Raw genomic sequence first — 20337 nt, 5'->3', positions numbered from 1 at the left:
CGCTCCCGGCAACCGAGGCCGTGCCGCTCCCGGGGGCCGGCGGGGCCGGCCCGGTTTTCCCCCGGGGCCGCCGGCCGAGGGCAGCCCCGGTGCGTCCCCGCCGCGGGGCTGGGGCCGCCTCTGCCCTCCGGGCGGGCTAACGGGAGTCCTGCGCCCGGGGACGGGCTCCATCGGTACCGACGGGACCAGCACCGCCGCGTCCCGGTGTCCCCCGGCGGGTTTTGTCCCTACGGCTCCCGCGGGCGCTCGGCGGGCAGGAAGGCGTCCGGGGGTCCCGGGGGTCCCGGCGGCGGCTCGGGGTCGCTCAGGTGCTTCTTGTCCCGGCCCTGCTCCCTGGCGCGGGTCCAGGAGGGCGAGCGCAGGTACCCGGCCCGCGGCACCGCCGGCGGCTGCAGCCCTGCGGGACGCACGGGCGGGTGGGCGGTCAGCGACGCACCGGGACGGACGGACAGACCGCAACCGGAGCCCCGCTCACCGCCGGGCGTCTCTCCGGCCGCGTTTTCCTCGTCGGAATCGGCGAAGACCTCGGCCAGCTCCTGGTCCGACATATCCGTCAGCTCCGTCAGGTCCAGCAGGTCGAAGTGCACCTCCAGCGAAGACACGCTGCTCAGGGGCTCTGCGGGCACCGCGGACAGGATGGGGACACACCGCTGTCCCCAGTGGCGGAGGTCTGGTGCTTGGGGCCCAGGGAGCTGGGGGTATGAGGGGCCTGGGGGGCCGTGACTGCCTGGGGCCTAGCAGGGGACCCTAGGGGTGTCCGGGGACCCCAGGGACAGGAAGGAGACCCCAGAGGAAGACAGAAGACTGGGGACAGGCAGGAGATGCCAAGGGCTGGCAGAGGACTCTCGGGGACAGGCAGGAAACCCAGAGGCAGATGCGAGGTGCTGGGGACGGGCAGGTGATGCTCCGGGCAGCAGACATCCCAGGGACAAAGCAGGGGACCTCGGGCACAGGCAGGGATCCCGGGAGCTGGCGGGGACAGGCAGGGACCCCAGCTCAGGACCACACTCACGTCGGCGCTCGGTGACCTGCAGCAGGCCGGCGCTGGGGATGGGGATGCCGCCCTGCTCCTCCGCGGGCACTCGGGGGGTCTCCTGGGCCGGCCCATGAGTGGGGGTCCCTGCAGGGCGCTCCGGGACCGGTGGCTCCTTGCCAAGCTCTGCCACATCAGCACCTTCTGTGTCAGCGAGGGCAGCTCCTCTCGGGGCCCCCCGGCACTCCTGGGGTGCCCAGCTAAGGGGCCGGGGACAGCAGGACGCCCGGGGAGGAGCGGGGGGACGGGCAGAGCTGCCCGAGACCCTGGTGTCGGAAGCTGGCAGCCCCCACCCCCCTCCCCGCGCAGCCCCTTTGTGTCGGCGAGACAAAGCACAGCCTGTGCCGGGGCCCGGACAAGGGCGGATTGTGCCGGGGCTGTCCCCGGGAAGGGCCGGGGGGACCAGGCACACGGCCACGGTCACGGGCACAGGTCGTGGCACACGGCGGTGCCACAGCCCGTGTTTGTGGCGCACCGTGGGGGCACAGCCGTGTGTCGGGGCTGAGCGGGCACGGAGGCTGGGAGGAGGCCCTGTGTGCCCAGGGCAGCACGGGCGGACACAGCACCCTGTCCTGTCCCCGAGGTCGGTGCCGGTGCCCTGGCACCACGTGCCACCACCGAACCGTGCCAGCACCGAGTTCCCGGGTGACACGGCACAGGGACGGGCACGGTGACAGCAGGGCAGGGACAGGGACCTCCAGCCCAAAGGGAAGAGGGGTGTTACGGGGTGTTCCTGCTGCTGGCACGTGGAGCTGCAGGACACCGGCGGGACACCGGCGGGACACCGGCCCTCTGCCGCCCCCGACACTGCTCCGCCACATCCTGACCCCACGGCGGGACCCCGCGCTGACGGTACCTTCCCTCGGGCCGGGAAATGGGGTCCTCGCCCCCCTCCAGAGCAGAGAGGATCCCCCTGGGGCGGACACGGGGGGTCCCTGCTCTTGCACCTCGCCCCGCGCAGTGCCCAGCCCCGCTGGGTGACACCGTGCCGTGTCACCGCAAGGAGCGCGGCCACCCCTGCCCGCTCCACGCCCCCACCCACCAGGGCGCTGGTCCCGGCTGCAGAATTCCCCTCTGGCCTCCGCCTGCATGGTCCCTCCGTGCCAGCGGCCGTGTCACCAGCAGTGTCACCGGCCACACCGCCCGCCCCGGCCTGGGCTCACCGGCTGCCTGGCGGGAGCGGGGCCGGATCAGGGATCTCTCCGGCACGGCGTGGTGCTGACTCACGGCAACCGCAGAGCCGGGCAGCCGCCGGTACCGGCACCCCACGGCCCCGGTCACCCCGCGCCACCCGCGGCCCGCCCCAGTGGCACTGTCCCCTCAAGGGCCCGGTGTCCCGCCGTTCCCCCGGTGCCCCATGCTGCCGTGTGCGGGCCACACGCGGGAGGGAGGGACGGGCGTGCAGGGGAGCCCTGGCACCGCCTCTGTCGCCAGGTGCGGGTCCCCCTCAGCTGCACCAGCACAGCCGCCTCCCTGTCCCCAAGCCCCTCCGCGCCCCGGCACTGCTGTGCGGGATGTCGGCAAGCTACCCCGCTGCTCCCCACTGCGTCCCCTGGGCACCCCAGTGTTCCTCCACAGTGTCCTGTGAGCACCCTGCTGCCCCTCCACACCCCCGGGCACCCCACTGTCCCCCCACATTCCCTGGGCATCCCGTTGCAACCCCAAATCCCCAGTGCGCTCCCCTGCTCCGCTTGGCCATCCCACCGCACCCCCACCTCCCGCGAGCATCCCACTGCCCCCCAAGCCCCCAGGGCACTCCAGTGCTCCCTCAGAGACCCGTGAACACCCCCGTGCCCCCCCACATTCTCAGTGTACCCCACTGCTCTCTCCTTCCATCCCCGACTCTCCCTGCACAGACCCTCACACGTCCTGTCCCCGGCCCCCCAACATCGCCCTGGCCCTGCAGCCGGGCACCCCCAGCGCGGCCCCACGCCCCCCTTTGCACCCCAGTGCGCCCCCCGTGCGCCTCTCCCCGTTGCACCCCCGCCCTACATCCCCGCGGGGCCCGGCCCGGTTCCACCGTGATGGGCGTGCCGGTCCGTGCCGGTCCGTGCCGGTCCGTGCCCCCCCTCTGCCCCCCGCCCTCACCTGCGGTGGCGACCGCCGCCGGAGCCGCCATGGGCCGGGCTCGGGGCTGATGCCGGTGCCGGTACCGGTGCTGGGCGGGCCCGGTGCCAGCCCGCAGCCCGCACGGTCCTGCCCGCCGCGGCGGGGGCGGGGACACCGGGGGCAGGGACACCGGGATGGGCGGAGCCGAGGGGCGGGAGGCACCGGGGGGGGGGGGGGGGGACAAGAGAGGGCGCGGAGGGGACCGGGAAGAGCCGGGGGACACACGGGCACCGGGGGGGTGCGGGAGCTGAGCTGGGGGGCCCCGGCCGTGGGGACGGCCCGGGTCACAGCGGCGGGCACGGGGGTGGCGGGACCCCCCGGGTTTGTCCCGCCAGTCCTTCCCGAACTCCCCCGCCCCGCCGGTAACCCCCGGTCCCCCGTTCCCTCACACTGCCCCCGCCGCTTCCTCCCCGCCCGGTGCCCGCGATGTCCCCCGCGTGTCCCCGGTGTCCCCTCCCGCTCCCCGCCCCGGCCCCGCCGGTCTCGCTGGCCCCGCCCCCGTTGCCAGGGCGGAGCGTGGCGTTGCTAAGAGGCGTGTCTCCCCGCGGCGCCGCTCTCGCGAGATCTCGCCCTCCTCTCGCGGGATCTGCCGTCCGTTGCCCGGAGACGCCGGTGCCGCCATGGTGAGAGCGGAACCGGGCCCGGGCCGGGATCGGGACGAGAACCGGGGCCAAGGGGAGAACCGGGGCGGCTGCTGAAGGGTGTCCTTTAGCCGGGGTGTGCGGGCAGGGGAGGGCGGTGGAGCCCGTCGCCCCGATGTCTGCGAGCCCCGTCCTGTCCCGATCCGCTCCCGGGGAGGGTACGGAGCCCCTCGGCGCCGTTCCCCGCACGGCGGTGATGCTTCGCACGCGTTATTTTGGGTACGGCTGTTTTGTGCCTGGGGGCTCACCGCGGAGCTGAGTCGGCAGCGCATGAGCCTCTTCCAGGCTGCTCCCGGTGCCCCCGGCTCCGTGGGGCCGTTGTCGCCCCGTTGTCGCCGTTCCTACCGGGAGAGCAGGGATGCTCCGGGGCCGGCACGGGGGCTCTGGGCAGCACCGTTCCCTCCTCACCCGTTCACCTCCTGTGCTTGGCTTTCTGTCCTCAGGCGCCCAAAAAGAAAGCAGGGGCTAAAGGGAAACGGGGCAAAGGCGCGGCCGTGGTGGATGCCTTTGCCCCGGAGGACATGAGCAAGGAGCAGGTGAGAGATCCCCCGGGGAGGAGGGGTAGGAACATGTCAGAACGGCTCTGGGGAGCCCTGCCTGGCGCCTGGCCCCAGCTCCGGGGACAACAGGTGCAGAGGGTGACAGGGACGAGCAGCCGGGGTTTGTGTCACTGGCGCCTGGCTGGGGATGGGGATGGGGACGGGGATGAGTCTGGGGATGAGGATGGGGGGTTCTTGCTGTTCCTGGAAGGAGCGGCCTCATCATCCCTCCCTCTGCTCTCCAGCCCTGTGTTCTGGACACTGCTGAGGACACACCCGGAATCTCTGGGCCCCTCAGACAAGAAAGACCCTGAGGGGCTGGAGCGTGCCTAGAGGAGGAAATGAAGCTGGGGAAGGGTCCAGAGCACAGGGAGTGGCTGAGGGAGCTGGGGAAGGGGCTCAGACTGGAGAAAAAGAGGTTTAGGGAACCTTCTGTCTCTGCACAACCCCCTGACAGGACGGGACAGCCAAGGGGGATCGGGCTTGTCTCCCAGGGAACAGGGACAGGACAAGAGGAAATGGCCTCAAGCTGTGCCAGGGAAGGTTCAGGTTGGATATTGGGATAATTTCTTCCTGGAAAGGGTTGTCCTGCCCTGGCCCAGGCTGCCTAGAGCTATAGTCCCCATCCCTGGAGGGATTTAAGAGCCATGTGGATGTGGCACCTGAGGACATGGGTTAGGGGTGGCATTATCAGTGCTGGAGGAACAGTTAAATTTGATCTCAGAGGCTTTTCCAAGCCAAACAACTCCATTAGAAGTATCTAAGCACCTGAGAATGGTGTTACTGGACACTGTGAGCCAGAACCCCGTCCCAGGCTGTGGGCAGTCAGGTGAGGTTTGCTGACTCCTTTTCCAGAAGCTGCCGGGTTCACTCAGGGACCCCCACAGCTCCGCACCAGTGACAGCCACTGCGTCCTGCCGGGTTTGGGACACGGAGTCTCCAAAGGCTTCCCTTCCCCCTTACCTGTCCCTTCCTCTTGTCTTGGCAGCTGCTGGAACACATGGTGCACCTCCGGGAGGAGCTGGAGCGGGAGCGGCAGGAGCGGAACTCTTTCCAGCTGGAGTGCAGCAGGATTCAGGGCTACTGGGAAATCACCCGCCAGGAGCTGGAGGAGATGAAAGCAGAGCTGCGGGACCGGGACCGGGAGATGGAGGAGGCGGAGGAGCGGCACCAGCTGGAGATCAAGGTGAGGCTGAAGGGCTCCAGGTGAGGAGCTCTGAGGAGGAGAGGAGCTGGATGCAATGCAGGAATGTCTCACCAGCATCCCAGTTGCGGGAGTCTCCTGCTGAGCCCCTCACGCGGTCTCTGGCCTGTCCTTAGGTGTACAAGCAGAAGGTGAAGCACCTGTTGCACGAGCAGCAGGAGAACCTGACGGAGCTGAGGGCAGAGGGAGTCCTGTCCCTGAGGCGGGCCCAGAAGGATCACTGGGACCAGGAGCAGGAGATGTGGAAAGAGAAGCGCTCCTTGAACATAGAGCTGAAGGAGCAGGAGTTGGCCAATGAGGCAGCCATTACAACCCTCTGCCTGGTACGTTCCTGCCTGGGCTGGAGCCACCTGCGAGGTGCCTCATCCCCAGCGTGGGAGCAGGAGTGGGATCTTGCCTCCCTAACTCTCTCTGTGGGGTGGGATGAGATTTCTGGTGCAGGAATGGGGAGAAGGAATTCCTCTCCCACAGCGGGGAGCTGAGAGAGCAGCTGGAGAACTTACAAGCTGCTGTTTGCATCCACGTGGGATCAGAATCCTTTCCCAAAGAGCAGGAGGGAATCCCTGGGGATGGGCTGGCTTGGGATTTGGTTGTTTGTTCCAACACAGAGTTTCTTCCTCACAGAAACATGAGGAGGAGATGGCGCGGCTACGCAGCGACTTCGAGTTGAAGATCAAAGGTCAGGGCATGAGGCAGATCCCACAGGAGCATGACAGGGAGAGCTGCTCCTGGTTCCCAAGCAGCACCTTGAGCATACTGGGGGCAGGTTCTCCCCACTCCTGGCCATTTTTCCCTTCCCAGTTCTGGTCATTTCTTTCTCCCAGTTCTGGTCAGCTTCCCACCCTGGTTCTGGCTGATCTCCCCCACCCGAGGTTCTGGCCAGTTTTCCCCACAAGTTCCAGCTGGTTTTCCTCCTCGAATCTGTCTAGTTTTCTGTCCAGTTCTGGCTGTTTTTTCCAGCTGGTCCCAACCCACACAGTTTTGGCAAGTATCCCCTCTGTTATGGCTGTTTTTTTCTCCCTTCCCTGTTCTGGTCACTTTTCCTCCCCAGTTTCAGCCAGTTTTTCCCCAGCTCTGACAATTTTCCCTTCAGAGATGGAGGCCAAATACACCACGAAGATGCAGGCCCTGCGGGATGAGATGGACCTGCGGAGGAAGACAGAGATCCATGAGCTGGAGGAGAGGAAGAACACCCAGATCAGCGAGCTGATGGGGAACCATGAGGGGGCTTTTGGTGCCATCAAGAACTACTACAACGACATCACCGCCAAGAACCTGACACTCATCAACCTCCTGAAGGTATTGCCTATCCCTGGGTCACCCCTCCACCCAGGGACTGCTCCTGCCAGGGTGTCAGCTGGATCTGGCAGTTCCTGGGTGTCAGTGTGGGTGCTGCTGGTGGCCTGTCCACTGGCACACTGCGGGTGTGGGGGACTCTGAGGGGCTGGGCAGCTCCCAGGAGCCAGCACTTGTGTTCCCAAGAACAGGAGCAGGTGGAAGACCTAAAGAAGAAGGAGGCTGTCTTGGAAAAGGAGAAGGCCGATGTGCTGCTCCAGAACAAGGAGCTGACAGAGCCGCTGCAGGAGGCCAAGGAGCTGGTGGCTGAGCTGCAAAAGAAGTTGGTTCACTATAACAGGGACAAGGAGGCCTTGATGGTGAGTGGCCAGCCCTGTCCTTTCATGGGCTTCATTCCTGGAGGGAAAACACTGACCTTGGTGTGCTGTGATTGCTGGGGAAAGCAAGTCCTGTTGTGCTTACTGTGTATTTGTGGGATCTCAGATGGGGATCCAAAAGCCTGGAAGGGAGACCAGCCCCACCGCAGCGGGGCTGGTGTGGGTGCTGCCTGCTTTTCTCTCTGCTGCTCACTCTTCTCCCTTCCCAGAACACATCCCCAACACTTCCCAGACAATCCTGTGCTCTTTAACCCTCCCTTCCCGCTCACAGAACTCCAAAGCCCACCTGAAAATCACCCAGAAGGAACTGAAGGACCTTCAGTGGGAACACGAGGTACTGGAGCAGCGGTTTGGTAAGGTGAGACCTGCAGGCAGGGCTGGGCATCCCATTCCCTCTGCAAACCTTCTCCAAACCCTCTGCAGAGGACAGGGCGTGGGGCTTTGCAGGGCCCGTGCTTAGCCCAGGGCTTTCCAAGCTAATCCAGAGGCGGGTGATAACCGCTGCTCCCAGCAAAGCTGCTCCCAGCTCCAGCCTCTCCCACGGTCAGCAGACAGGCCCGGCCTTGTCCTTTGCTAAGCAATCATGCACGCTCCAGCGGGGCCCTGCCGGGGCGCGTGGGGCAGAGCCGGGATGGGGGCATTCCCACTGGCCCCTCCTTGTGCCAGGGAACCAGGGTCGCTCCCGCCGGTCGTCCTGGGGCGCTGGGGAAGAGCCCTGCAGAGCCAGCGCTCCCCCCCACTAACCCAGATAAATCTTTTGAGGCAGGAGAGAGCTCATTTGCAATTCGTAGAAATCCCCAGGATTATGAACATTGATCCGAGGCCTCATTAACAATCCATCATTAAGACAGCGCCAGATTCGGAGCGTTCAGAAATAGGCTTTGGAGGAGAGACTGTGTCCTAATTAGGACACTTATTAACTAGCTGTGAGCCAGGGACTGCTGCCAGCTGTGGGGATGAGAGGAGAGACCCCCGTGTGCCTGGGGCCCTCGCTGGGGTCTGAATTAGTGCTGCAGGGAGCCCGCTGGGGCATTCCATGCCTGGAGGGGAGGAGGAGGAGGAGGGAGAAGCGCAGGTGCTGCACCATGGAGGGAGGGAGGGAGGGAGGGAGGGAGGGTGGAGGCTGTGCCGCAGCACCTGCCTTCCCTGTGGGCTGCAGGTGCCGTGGGAACGGCCGGGCTGAGCTGCTGGACCAGTTTTCTGCCCCGTTTGTGTTCCACACCATTAGGCAGACCCCAGTCAGCCTTGTGCAGGTGCCCGTGTCCCCCGGGGTCCCGAGGGTGCTGTGACACGGTGCTGTGTCCCGGAGCAGGTCCAGGCAGAGCGAGACGAACTCTATCAGAAGTTCACCAAAGCCATTAACGAGGTGCAGCAAAAAACGGGGTTCAAAAACCTGCTCTTGGAGCGGAAGCTGAAGGGACTCCTCAACCTCCTGGAGAAGAAGGAGGTGGAGCTCAGCGAGGTCGTTGCATCCTCCAGCCTGGACCCCAGCGCTCTCTCCTTGGTCTCCAACAAGCTGGAGGTACTGGGGCCCAGCGAGGGCTGCTCTGGGGGGCAGAGCCCGCTGTGGGACACAGCAGTCCCCATCCTACGTGGCTGTAGGTGGCACGTCGCTCCTTCCCAGCGCTCCCAGAGCCACGTGTGGTGCCACGGGGCTGTGCCTCGAGAGTGGAGCGTGTGGGTGTCAGAGTTTGGCACTGATGTGTCCCTCAGGTGGAGCCTGTTTTGAGGAGCGTGGCCGCAGGCTCCATGGCACTGCCAGCACCCTGTGCCGTCACACAGCTGGCTGCCAGCGGGTCCAGTGGCACCCAGGGGCTCTGTGCAGGGGGGGTGGCACCTGGTGAGCCTGGCCTGGCCGTGGGGACAGTGCAGACAGGATCCTGGGGCTCTGCGGTGTCTGCCGTGCTAAAAATACCTCTGCAGGGAGCCTGGAGACCCACATTCCTGCAGCCTGCCGCAGCTGGAGCCAGGGAGCAGCGCTTGCTGCGGCTCGGGTACAGACACAGGGAGTGAGGGCTCCACCGCCTGGTGCCCTCCTGCTTGTCCCCACGCAGGTCCCTGCTGCAGGGGGAGTCTGGGAAGCTCTGGGATGCTCTGGGATTACTACCAGGCCTATGGGACAGGCAGGGGAGGCGTCACCTCCCAGCAGGTGGAAGGAAAACACATTCCTGGGATGGCATCACTGGCGTCAGGCTCTCCTGCAGCTGCTGGGGTCCCTGAATTCCTCCTCTCAGCTGCCTCGGGGAGCCTGGCTCCCTGTAATTCCCGTGGTGCCGCGGCAGCAGGGTGGTGCTGCCGGAGCTGCCGGCGCTCCCCGCACAGCGGGGCAGACCGGGACGGGCTGTGGTGTTCATCCGGGAGCTCCCCGTCCCTGCCCGGGGCTGGCTGTCCCTGGCAGTGCCACTCAGAGGGGGCAGGGTGGTGGCCACCTGCCAGGCCGTGCTGGCGCTGCAGCTCCTCCGTGTGCTCTGCCACGGCCACCGCGTCCCCGGGGCCGGGCAGCGCAGCCTCATCATCCCAATCTGCCCTTGCAGGAGGTGCTCAATTCCAAGAATGCCACCATCCAGGACCTGCAGCTCCAGCTGGCCCGAGTCTGCAAGGTAAGGGCGGGGAGGAATCCTGGAGAGGTTTAAGAGCCATGTGGATGTGGCACTTGGGGTTGTGGGTCAGTGCTGGCCTTGGCACTGCTGGGGGAACAGGTGGACTCGGTGATCTTAGAGCATTTCCAACCCAAAGGATTCTGTGATTTCCATGGCTTTGGCTTGGGGGTTGGAAATGAGAATGCAGGAAGCTCCTCTCTGCTGACAGAGGGGCTGAAAGGAACCCTTTCCTCGCAGGCACACAACGACATGCTGCAGACCTTCGAGGCAAAGCTGACAGCCTTTGGCATCCCAGTGGACAACCTGGGTTTCCAGCCACTGTCCTTCCCCTTCCCGGGGCAGGAGCTGGGGCAGGGCCCTGCTGGACTCGTTGCAGTGCCCACCTGATGCTGGCAGCACTGAGGATCCCGCTGGCACACTGATAGTGAGGCTGTGCCCTTTTCCTGCTCTGTGTGTTTAAACAGATCCCAGTGAGCATCTTTAGGAACCTCTCCTCCCAAGGGGGAGCACAGCTTGGAGGGCCCCAGGCCACCCCACCCACCCCACCAGGCTGCCACTGGGGGCTCCCTCTGTGCCTCCAAAAGTGGAAGGCGATTTTTTTGAGACAAACGGCGCTGTTTGGAGTTTTTAATGGCATCGGTGGCATCATTCCTGCATCCCCAGGGCAAGGCTGTGCCCCTCTAACTGCCCCGGTACGTTGTGTAGGAGTAGGGGCTGATCAGCAGCGGGACGTGGAGCTTCTGTGCCGGGTCGGTGATGATGAACACGACCTGAGGGAGAGCGAGGGGGCAGCAGTGGGAATCCCCCTCCTGTAGTGAGGCCCTGGGGAGTGCAGCCCCTTGAGCCTGGCCCCAGCCCCCAGCCTTGGTGTGTCACCTGTCCCAGTCTCCCCACACTCCATACCTCCACGAAGGGGTAGAAGCTGGTGTGCCCCAGCCCCTGCCAGTACTCAGCTGTCTCAAAGTGCAGCTTGTAGGTTCCAGACTGGGCCTGTCCCGGTGCCAGGAGGGGCTGGCAGCGCCCGTCCGCATCCGTGTGCCTGAAAGCAGACGGAGCCGGTCCTGCTGTACCCCGAAACGCAGCCCTGCCCAACCCCCAGAACCTGCCCCGGCTGTACCCCCGAGCACCAGCCCTGCCACCAGCAGACAAACCCCAGGTGAAGGCTGGGCAGCCGGTTGTGCCCGGAGCCTTTGGGCAAGCTCACGGAGCACTGGCAGCAGTGTCCCTGCCCCATTCCGGCGCCACCGGCTCTCCTACCTCTGCGCCAGCTCCGTCCACTGCGGCCCCGGCTCCTGCAGCCGCGCCAGGCGCACGACCAGGCCGGCCGCCGGCAGCCCCGAGGCCGTGTTCAGCACGTGGGTGGTCAGGGTGCCGTTTCCCACCTCAGACACTCCGTCAGCCTATGGCAGAGGGGGGAAGCAGGACTGGGACCTGTCCTGGCAGCACCATCTGCCTTCTCGACTGCCCCAGCCGAGCCCCTGCACCTCGCTCTTCCCCGGAGGTGGGGTATGGAAACTCGCGTCCTTCCCGTGCCACGGTGCTGAGCCCCAGGTGCCGCGGCCGCTGTGCGTGGGTGCCAGCTGGTTCCCAGCAGGATGCAGGGCTCTGTGCTTGCGGCAGCACCGCTCTCCCTGCTCACCTGCCCGTCCTGGTGGGCCTCAGACAGCACAGCACAGCGCAGCAGCCAGCCTGGACCCGAGGAGGAAGCAGCCCCGTCCCAGCAGCCCCATCCCTGCCCAGGGTGCGACGTGCGAGCGGACATTGACCCTGCCCAGCTCTCTGGAGCTGTCTGGCGTCAAGGTCAGCACTGCTGGGGGCAACCAGGCCCCTTCTTCTCCTGCAGTTCCCAGGCTGGGGTGGGAGCACGGTTCGGGGCTGCGTCCCAGCAGCCGGCAGGACCAGGCAGCCTCCCTGGAGCCGGAGCAGCTCCCACTGCCAGCCTGACACCAGCACCGCCCGACGTGGGGGTGCCACAGAGGCACCCTGGTGAGCTTACCTGGCTGTCCTTTCCACTCGGCCAGGGACCTGTGGCCGGTGACCCCGCACAAAACGCCATCCCCGGCCTCCCTTCCTGGCGCCGCAGCCTCTCCCCGTGGAGCTGGCGTGGCTGTGTGCCGCTATCCTGGCACGGGGCTCCCGCAGAACCGGGTGCTCCTCCCCTGCTGGGCCGAGCCGGCACGGGCGGCTTCCCGCTGGGAGCTGCGCCCAGGAGCCCCGCTAGCACCCACACTGCGGCAGCGCCGTGGCCCTGAGGCTGGTGGCCCAGAGCCCGGTGGGAACCTGAGGCACAGGGCCAGGAGGAGCCACGGCACAGCTGCCGTCCCAGTCTCGCCTCCCACCGCGGAAAGCGCCCGGAGCGCATCGGTGCTGCGGCAGCCGGGCACATGGGGCTGTCAGGAGCCAGCGCCGGCTTCGCCACGGCCTCACCCTGCCCTCCTGCGCTGCCACGGCACCGGGCGGGCTCGGCGACTCACCTGCACCGTGATGCGGGCGGTGGCGGTGGCTTGCAGCCCGTATCCCTCCAAATCGGCAGCCTGGATCTCCAGAGTGTATTCAGGCACCGCCTGTGGCAAGAGGCTGTGTCACCCAAAATTGGGGGATGAGCTCGATGGGGGCTGAGCCCGCGGCTCACCTCTGCCACCAGCCCCGGCATGGCCACGGAGATCAGCCCAGAGCTGCTGTCGATGGTGAACATCCCAGGCTGGGGCTTCTCTGGCACCTGGCTCAGGATGGAATAGCTCACAACGCCGTTGTTGGAGTTGACGGCGTCGTCGGCGTCGGTGGCCAGCACCCGCAGCACCGATGTGCCTGGAGCAGGTGGTTATTGGTGACCTGTCACACATCCCCCCCGTGCTGCCGGCCAGGTGGTGGCACTGGTCCCACCTGGCTCAGCTCCCTCCAGCACAGAACCGTGATAAACAGCCTGCGTGAAGACGGGCCGGTTGTCGTTCTGGTCAGTGACGGTGATGATGATCTCCATGGGATCTTCCACGGGCTGCCCGTTGGCTGACACGGCGTGGGAGAAGAGCTGCAAGGGCACAACACTCAGCGTGTGTGCAGTCCCCGGGACTGTCCCCGTCCCGCCACGGGCCCCCCTCACTCACCACGTATTTATCCTTCTCCTCCCGGTCCAGGGGTTTTGTCACCTTCAGCCACCCCGTCTCCGGCTCGACGATGAACACTCCCACGGGGATGGTGTCTGCTCCCTGCCCCGTGATGCTGTAGAAAACCTTCATCTCCTTGTCCTTGTTGGATTTGATCTGGCAGCGAGGCAGGAAGTGGGGGTGAGAGGTGTCCCAGTCCTCCAGGGCTCCCCTGGACCCTGGGCACACGTACCTGTGCCAGCATCTTGGGGAAGGGTCCATTGTCGTTCTCAGGGCAGTTGGTGGGGGGGATGACCCAGTCCCTCTTCTGCCTCTGGAGGCCGTGTCCATGCTCCGGGAAGATCAGCGTGTCCTGTGGGATGGAGAGCGGGGCTGCAGGGCCACGGAGGGACACGGCTCTGCCCCGAACCTCCGGGGGTGGCCATGCGACACTCCCGGCCCCGCTGAGATGGTCCCACCAGCAGGAGGAGGAGGAGGGTGAAGGTGCAGGGTGCCATGGCTGCAGCTGCACTGGCTGTTCCCCCCAGGTGTCAGCTGGGAACCTTCCCTGTTGCGTCAGCGACCTTGGCCAGGAAAGCAGAACCGGCTTTGCAGAGCTGCCAGCCCCGGGGGGGGCTGCGGGCACCCAAGGGCAGGACCCAGCAGAGAGGGGAGATGCTGCTCCAGGCTGGGGGGACGATGGAGTCCAGGACCCCCCTGGGTGGCCATGGGAACACCCACTCCAGCGGCTGGGGGGCACACACAGGCTCCCCCCGAGAGTTCCAGCGCACCCACAGGCGGCAAAGGGGGAGGAGGCACCTGGGGGTGGCACAGAGAATGGCGAGGGGGGGGATTGTTCTGGCCATGGTGGAAGGTGCCAGGGTCCGCGGGAACACCGGGAGGGACGAATGGGACCACGAAAGTGCCTGGATATGCCGGGACGGCGGGGGGAGTCCCCGGGGCTGCGCTGAGAGACCGGGGGTGCCGGCGGGGAGCGGGCGGTGCCCGAGGATTGCCGGGCCCTGCCGGGGAGCGCCAGGGGGTTCCAAGGCGATACCGGCGGGTACGGACCGGGGAGGTGCCCGACGGGGTTAACGGGGGGTATCGCGCGTCGCCGAGGGTTGCCGAGGCATTCCAAGAAATCCGCAGGCGGTGCCCCGGGGTCGCCGGGAGGTATTGCGGATTGTCAGGAGGATTTCAGAGGGGTGCGCCCGGGGGTATTGAAGGTTCCAGTACTGGGTGGTGCCCGAGGGGGACCGTGCTGTGCCTGGATCTTGACGGGTGGTGCCTCGGAGGTAACAGGGGGTGCTGGGGATTGCCATGGGCTTCCAGAGGAACACCGGGGGTGCCCGAGTGGTATCGGGGCTCTGTATCGGGGCTTGCCCGAGGTTTCCAGAGGGGTACCGCGGTGTAACGGGGATTGCCGGCGATGTAGGAGGTAAACCCTGGGCTGGAGGCTCCCGGGGGTAATGGAGGGGTCCGGGGCACTGCCGGGGGATGCCTGGGGGGCGCTGGGGCCGCTCTCCGGGGCGGGGCGGTACCTGCGCGGCCGCCGCCTCACCTGGGGCGTTGCGGGGCGGGACGGGGCGGGACGCGGCGGGCGGAGAGCGGAGCGGCGGCGGCGGCGACGGACGGGCCATGCGGGGGCCGCGCTCCGGGCTCTGCCCGCTCTCCATCCTCATCGTCCTCCTCTCCCCGCTCCTGCCGGCGGCCGCCCTCTCCCCGGCCCCGCCGTGCGTCCTCCCGGGGCTGCGCCGGGGGCCGCTCCCCGCACCAGGTAACTCGCACCGTCGGGGCGCGGCGGCTCCGGGACCCCCGGGACGCTTCGGGAACGGGCTGGAGCCGCGATCGGGGCCGGGATCGGGGCTCCGAGCACTAAAGGGGGCGGCGGGGCCTCCCTCACTGCCGGGATCAGGATCGCTTTGCCCCCGCTGGTGAGGCCGCTGATTTTCGGGGGGACCTCGCAGTGCCCCGGCTGTGGGGCTGGCTGGGTTCCTGTGGTCTCGGGCTGTGCTTCCCCCCGGGCTGTGGAGCTTGGCCGTGGGGCTGGCTGTGCCCCGTGGGGCTGGCGGTGCCCGTCTGGGCTCACTGGGCTGGCGGCGGCTGATGCCGGCGCCTTTGGCCCTGCCGTGGGGCGCCCGCTGCCAGCGGGGCCGGGTGCCCTCAGGGGGGGCGGCCGGCGCCGGGCTGGCAAATGGGGCTCGGTGCCCCAGGGCCACCCTTCTCCGGCCGTGGGGTGCGGGCTCTGGCCGGCCCGAGGCTGGGCAGGGTCTTGCTGCTGCCAGCCCTTGGCCCGCTGCCCTCCTCGCTCGGCGGCTCCCGGGAGACTGAGGCTGCCCGGGAACGCGGCCGGAGCCAGCGCTGGTCTAATGGCCGCGGGAGCGCTTAAAAGCTCTCCTTGCGGTAAGTGCCAGGGAGGGGCCTCGACCTCCGCCTGCTGTGGACACCACATCCCGTTTTCACATCCCGTTCCCATCAGCGAAGCCTGGCAGGACTGGAGGTGGGCGCTGCCAGGCTCCTGCTGCGGGCACAGGCTGGGGTCTGGCCGTGCCACTGCTCCCCCCCGCCCTCACGGTGAGCCCGTGGCTCCGGCACGCACCGTGCGGCTCCGCCTTGGCACCCAGCGGGCACCGTGCCCGGCGGGCCCTCCATGGAGAGACCCCCGAGGACACGGTGGGACACCCCCTGCGCTCTGCCCCTTCGGTGGGAACAGCGACCCGCGCCCCTCGTGCCCCGCTTGCCAGGGTGACTGATGCCCGTCCAGCCCCATCAAAGTCTCTTTTAGCGGCCATCGCGACTGGGAGAGGCCCCGGTAGTGCCCTCGGGGCACGGTTGCTGCTCCCCGCATGGCCCCACCGTCGCCCCTGGGCTCGCTCGCTCCGGTGTGGAGCAGCCGTGGGGCACAGCTCTCCCTGCCCCATTCCCCGCCTTCCGCAGCCCCCCCCAGCCCCGCTCCGTGCCCCGCCCTGGGCCGCTCGGCCGCCCGGAGCTGGCTCAGCTCCGCTAATCCCCTAATCCTTCCCCCGGGGGGGTGCGGAGCCGGGGCTGTGTCCAGCACGAGGGATGCAGCGTGGGAGGCGGGGGAGGGAGATTCGGCTCCCGATGATCTGGCCACGGGGGGTTGGGAGCCCCGAGGGGGTGACACACCGGGAGGGGGCTGGGGCAGGGCTCTGCCCGCCCAGGAATTTCCCATCATCTGTGAAACAAAGCCGAAACTTCCACCGAAACTTCCACCGCGCTCCCGTACGGCGCCCGGTGTTCCCTGCCCCGCTCCTGGTGTCCTCTTCCCCTCTCCTGCCGTCCCCTGCCTCGCTCCGCCTCGGGGCTCGAGGGGATTGCGGGGTCCTGGAGCTGGCACTTGCGGCTCGGGGGTGTCGGGGGAGAGATCCCCCTCATCCCCCTGACCCCTGATCCTCGCAGGGAGCTCCGGAGGCTGCGCGGGGCCGTACAGGACGGAGGAGGCCGATGTCGGGGTGCGGGAGGACGGGGGCCCCGTGCGGCTCCCGGGGGTGGGCGCGGCGCTCGTCGAACCCCCCGGAGATGCTGGTTCCCCCCGGCATGCCGCTGGCCAGCCAGGGCCTGCCCCAGTTCCCGCAGAGAGCAGGGACTCCCCCCAGGTAACGCTGCGCCGTGTATCCCCCCACAGCCCGCGCTCCCCTGGCCGGCTGTGCCCTCACTCACCCCCACCCCACAGGAGCTCCCCAGGGCTCGCGCTGCTCTCAGGAGGCAGAAGAGGGACTGGGTGATCCCCCCCATCAAGGTTCCTGAAAACGAGAGGGGCCCCTTCCCCAAAAAGCTGGTTCAGGTATGAGGCTGGTCAGTCTGGGCATGGAGGTGGGTGCTGGGGGAGCATCCCCACTGCATCGGGGTGGGGCGGGGCGGGGTGGGGTGAGGGATACCGACCCCATCCCCTCAGTGGGTATCTCCTCCCAGATCAAATCCAACCGCGACAGAGACACCAAGATCTTCTACAGCATCACAGGGCAGGGAGCGGATGCCCCACCCGAGGGCATCTTCACCATTGAGAAGGAGTCAGGCTGGATGAAAGTGACGCAGCCGCTGGACCGGGAGCACATCGACAAATACCACGTAGGTCCTTGCCTGGGGGCACCTGGGGGATGTTGGGGTGCTCTGCCAGGCCCCCCACTCACACCCCAGCCTGCAGCTCTTCTCCCACGCCGTGTCTGAGAATGGGAAGCCGGTGGAGGAGCCAATGGAGATCATCGTGACAGTGACAGACCAGAATGACAACAAGCCCCAGTTCACACAGGAGGTGTTCAGGGGCTCTGTGCCAGAGGGAGCTCTGCCAGGTAGGACCCTGTGCCTTGGGGAAGCTCTGCATCCCACCAGCCGTGTTCCTTGGGCACGGCCCTGGCACCGTCCCCCCCAGCATCCCACTTACCTGGACATCCCCATCCCCAGGCACCTCCATCATGCAGGTGACAGCCACAGATGCGGATGATGCGGTGGAGACCTACAATGGCGTCATCGCCTACTCCATCCTCAGCCAGGAGCCACGGGAGCCCCATCCCCAAATGTTCACCGTCAACCGTGCCACCGGCACCCTCAGCGTCATTGCCAGTGGCCTCGACCGGGAGGTGGGCTCTGCAGCGCCGTGGGGCAGGGGTCGCAGCACCAAGCAGGGGCTGACAGGGTGTCTGTCTGTCTGTCCGTCTGTCCACCACAGCGTGTGCGGGAGTACACCCTGACCGTGCAGGCAGCTGACCTGGACGGCGAGGGACTGACCACCACAGCACTGGCCGTCATCGAGATCGCTGACGTCAATGACAACGCCCCCGACTTTGACCCCAAAGCGGTAATGTGGGCCCCCCTGCTGCGTGTGACCCTCCCTGGTGCCCGCTGAGCCGAGGTGCTGAGGGTGCCCCTGACCCGCAGTACGAGGCGGCCGTGCCGGAGAACGTGGCCGGGCGGGAGGTGGCCCGGCTGGCTGTCACCGACCTGGACGAGCCCGGCACGCCGGCGTGGCGAGCGGTCTACTCCATCCTGCGCGGCAACGACGGGGGAGCCTTTGCCATCACCACCGACCCTGCCACCAACGAGGGCATCCTCCGCACCGCCAAGGTCTGTGTCAGCCCGTGTCACCCCACTGCTGCCCGCGGTGGGGTCCTGCCTGCCCTGCTCTCACTGCGCTTGTCTCTCCCTCCGCCAGGGTCTGGACTACGAGGCCAAGCAGCAGTTTGTGCTCCACGTGGCCGTGGCCAACGAGGTCCCCTTCATCGTGAAGCTGCCGATGGCCACTGCTACGGTGACGGTCACTGTGGAGGATGTCAATGAGGCCCCGGTGTTCGTGCCGCCGGTGCAGCTGGCCACGGTGTCAGAGGATGTGCCCCCGGGGCAGACCCTCGCCACCTGCACGGCCCAGGACCCTGACAAGGAGCAGGGCCAGAGGATCAAGTGAGCGGGGACAGGGTTGGAGCGGAGGTTTGGGGGGGTCTCCGCCGCCCCTCGCCGCAGCACCAGCTCCCCTGTGCCCCCCAGGTACGTGGTGGGGCACGACCCGGCGGGCTGGCTGGCCGTGCACCCCGAGAATGGCCTGGTGACCGCGCGGGACCAGCTGGACCGCGAGTCCCCCTTTGTCAAGAACAGCACCTACATGGCCGTGCTGCTGGCCGTGGATGATGGTGAGGGACGTGAAAGGGCCCTTGTTCCCCTTCCCGCGTGAGGAGCACATGCTGCCATCACCAGGAAACACATCCCCGCTCCGGCATGGAGCAGTGCGGGGGCTGCCTGGCCCCACCCCTGCCTGGGGCACCCCAGCCCCGTGAGGATCCTGGGTTTGGTGCTTCCCCCTCCAGCACCACTCCTCACTGCTCCCACCCTTGCAGAGAGTCTCTGTCCCTGGCAAAGTCTTGGTTTGGAGGCTCCCCCTGTCCCCATGCCTGCTCACTCACCCATGTCCCCATGAGAGTCCTGGGTTTGGGGTCCCCTCTCCAGAATTGTCCCCACCAGGCTCACCACCGGCCACGGGCACGGGCACGCTACTCCTCACCCTGCTCGATGTGAACGACAACGGCCCCGAGGCCGAGCCGCGGGACATCACTGTGTGCCAGCGCAGTCCCCAGCCCCAGCTCCTGACCATCACCGACCGGGACCTGCCCCCCAACACCGGCCCCTTCCGCGCTGAGCTCACCCACGGCTCGGGGGACAGCTGGGCTGTGGAGGTGGGGGACACAGGTATTGCAGTGGGGCTGAACACAGCGCGGGGGGTCCTCGGCAGGGGCAGCTGTGCCATGGCTGCATTCCCGGTGCATCATCCGTGAGCCCCCAATCTCACACAGGTGACACAGTGACGCTGCAGCTGGTGGCGCCGCTGGAGCCCGACACCTACAGCGTGTACCTGCGGCTGCTGGACCAGCCGGGCAGAGCCCAGGTGACCATTGTCACCGCACGGGTCTGCGCCTGTGAGGGGCTGGCACAGGGCTGTCCCCAGAGACCCCAGCCTGTCACCGCCCTGCCCTTCGTCCTCGCCACCCTGGGCGCGTTGCTGGCCCTGCTGCGTGAGTTGGGATCCTGAGGCTCCTGGGGCTGTGGGCGCTCCCCTCCCTGGGCACAGTGGAGGACACATGTCCCCGCTGATGGCACCCTTCCCCCCAGTCATCCTGCTGCTGCTGCTGCTCTTCGTGAGGAGGAGGAAGGTGACGAAGGAGCCGCTGCTGCTGCCCGAAGATGACACAAGGGACAACATCTTCTACTACGGGGAGGAGGGTGGCGGCGAGGAGGACCAGGTGCGTGTGGGGGTCAGGGGTCTGGTGACAGCGTGGGCAGCCTGACTCTGCCCCTCTCCATGTGTGTGTGTGTCCCCAGAACTATGACCTGCGGCAGCTGCACCGGGGGCTGGACGCCCGGCCCGAGGTGATCCGCAATGACGTGGCCCCCACCCTCCTGCCAGCCCCCCAGTACCGGCCCCGCCCCGCCAACCCCGACGACATCGGCACCTTCATCGAGGAGGTGAGTGCTGACCCGGAGAGCTTAGGGGGTGCCAGCGCAGGGGACACGGGCGCTGACCCTTGTGTTCCCCCAGAACCTGAAGGCGGCCGACACGGACCCCACGGCCCCCCCGTACGACTCTCTGCTGGTGTTCGACTACGAGGGCAGCGGCTCGGAGGCCACCTCGCTCAGCTCCCTCAACTCCTCCGCCTCCGACGGCGACCAGGACTACGACTACCTCAACGACTGGGGCGGCCGCTTCCGCAAGCTGGCCGAGCTCTATGGCGGCGGCGAGGAGGACGATTAGGGACCCCCAGCCTGCTGCCCCCGCCTTATTGCTGCTTTTGTGCCTTGGGGGTTCCCCCTGCTGTGCCCCCCACCCCAGCGCAGCCCCCTCACCTCCTCGCCTGCGTTTTTGTGGTTATTATCTATTTTTTAAGGTATGGAATGATGGCGTGTGATGCTGCGGACAAGGGGATGGGAGCTGGGTCAGTTTTAATAAAGGAT

The 20337-nt window shown here is 67.2% G+C and overlaps 4 protein-coding genes across 9 annotated transcripts; 2 read left to right on the top strand and 2 right to left on the bottom strand.

Moving 5' to 3' along the window:
- Nucleotides 1–114: 114 nt before the first annotated feature.
- Nucleotides 115–3206, bottom strand: DBNDD1 (dysbindin domain containing 1). Of its 4 annotated transcripts, none has more exons than XM_040075033.2 (5): nucleotides 3122–3184; nucleotides 2076–2203; nucleotides 1013–1159; nucleotides 476–616; nucleotides 115–397 (listed from the first exon to the last, which is right to left on the bottom strand). In XM_040075033.2, exons 2-5 carry the CDS (start codon nucleotides 2122–2124, stop codon nucleotides 228–230), a joined length of 507 nt encoding a protein of 168 aa, XP_039930967.1. In that variant the 5' UTR covers nucleotides 2125–2203; nucleotides 3122–3184; the 3' UTR covers nucleotides 115–227. The 4 variants fall into 4 exon arrangements, with proteins under 4 accessions (XP_039930967.1, XP_039930968.1, XP_039930969.1 ...); XM_040075034.2 differs by having other exon boundaries at nucleotides 2076–2199; nucleotides 3122–3162; XM_040075035.2 differs by lacking the exon at nucleotides 2076–2203 and having other exon boundaries at nucleotides 3122–3206.
- GAS8 (growth arrest specific 8) lies at nucleotides 1826–10430 on the top strand. Of its 3 annotated transcripts, none has more exons than XM_040075031.2 (11): nucleotides 1826–1885; nucleotides 4227–4319; nucleotides 5311–5508; nucleotides 5643–5849; nucleotides 6151–6205; nucleotides 6620–6825; nucleotides 7014–7181; nucleotides 7471–7557; nucleotides 8512–8721; nucleotides 9734–9799; nucleotides 10037–10430. In XM_040075031.2, exons 2-11 carry the CDS (start codon nucleotides 4305–4307, stop codon nucleotides 10184–10186), a joined length of 1362 nt encoding a protein of 453 aa, XP_039930965.1. In that variant the 5' UTR covers nucleotides 1826–1885; nucleotides 4227–4304; the 3' UTR covers nucleotides 10187–10430. The 3 variants fall into 3 exon arrangements, with proteins under 3 accessions (XP_039930965.1, XP_039930963.1, XP_039930964.1); XM_040075029.2 differs by lacking the exon at nucleotides 1826–1885 and adding an exon at nucleotides 3713–3765; XM_040075030.1 differs by lacking the exons at nucleotides 1826–1885; nucleotides 4227–4319 and adding an exon at nucleotides 3734–3765.
- LOC120757907 (cadherin-1-like) lies at nucleotides 10379–14522 on the bottom strand. The gene is made up of 10 exons (XM_040075629.2): nucleotides 14424–14522; nucleotides 13954–14079; nucleotides 13136–13255; nucleotides 12904–13059; nucleotides 12683–12827; nucleotides 12432–12607; nucleotides 12274–12363; nucleotides 11057–11199; nucleotides 10703–10838; nucleotides 10379–10569 (listed from the first exon to the last, which is right to left on the bottom strand). The coding sequence occupies exons 1-10, from the start codon at nucleotides 14520–14522 to the stop codon at nucleotides 10480–10482; spliced, it is 1281 nt and encodes a 426-aa protein (XP_039931563.1). The 3' UTR covers nucleotides 10379–10479.
- CDH3 (cadherin 3) lies at nucleotides 14503–20336 on the top strand. Its single transcript, XM_040075028.1, has 15 exons — nucleotides 14503–14659; nucleotides 16303–16499; nucleotides 16577–16687; nucleotides 16816–16971; nucleotides 17048–17192; nucleotides 17305–17480; nucleotides 17570–17698; nucleotides 17779–17964; nucleotides 18053–18297; nucleotides 18382–18524; nucleotides 18853–19077; nucleotides 19182–19400; nucleotides 19498–19628; nucleotides 19708–19851; nucleotides 19925–20336. The coding sequence occupies exons 1-15, from the start codon at nucleotides 14521–14523 to the stop codon at nucleotides 20135–20137; spliced, it is 2559 nt and encodes an 852-aa protein (XP_039930962.1). The 5' UTR covers nucleotides 14503–14520; the 3' UTR covers nucleotides 20138–20336.
- The last annotated feature ends 1 nt before the right edge of the window (nucleotide 20337 follows it).

This window comes from Hirundo rustica, chromosome 11, assembly GCF_015227805.2.
Source record: "Hirundo rustica isolate bHirRus1 chromosome 11, bHirRus1.pri.v3, whole genome shotgun sequence".
Taxonomy (NCBI): Eukaryota; Metazoa; Chordata; class Aves; order Passeriformes; family Hirundinidae; genus Hirundo; species Hirundo rustica.
This window is presented reverse-complemented; position numbering and strand designations above follow the sequence as displayed.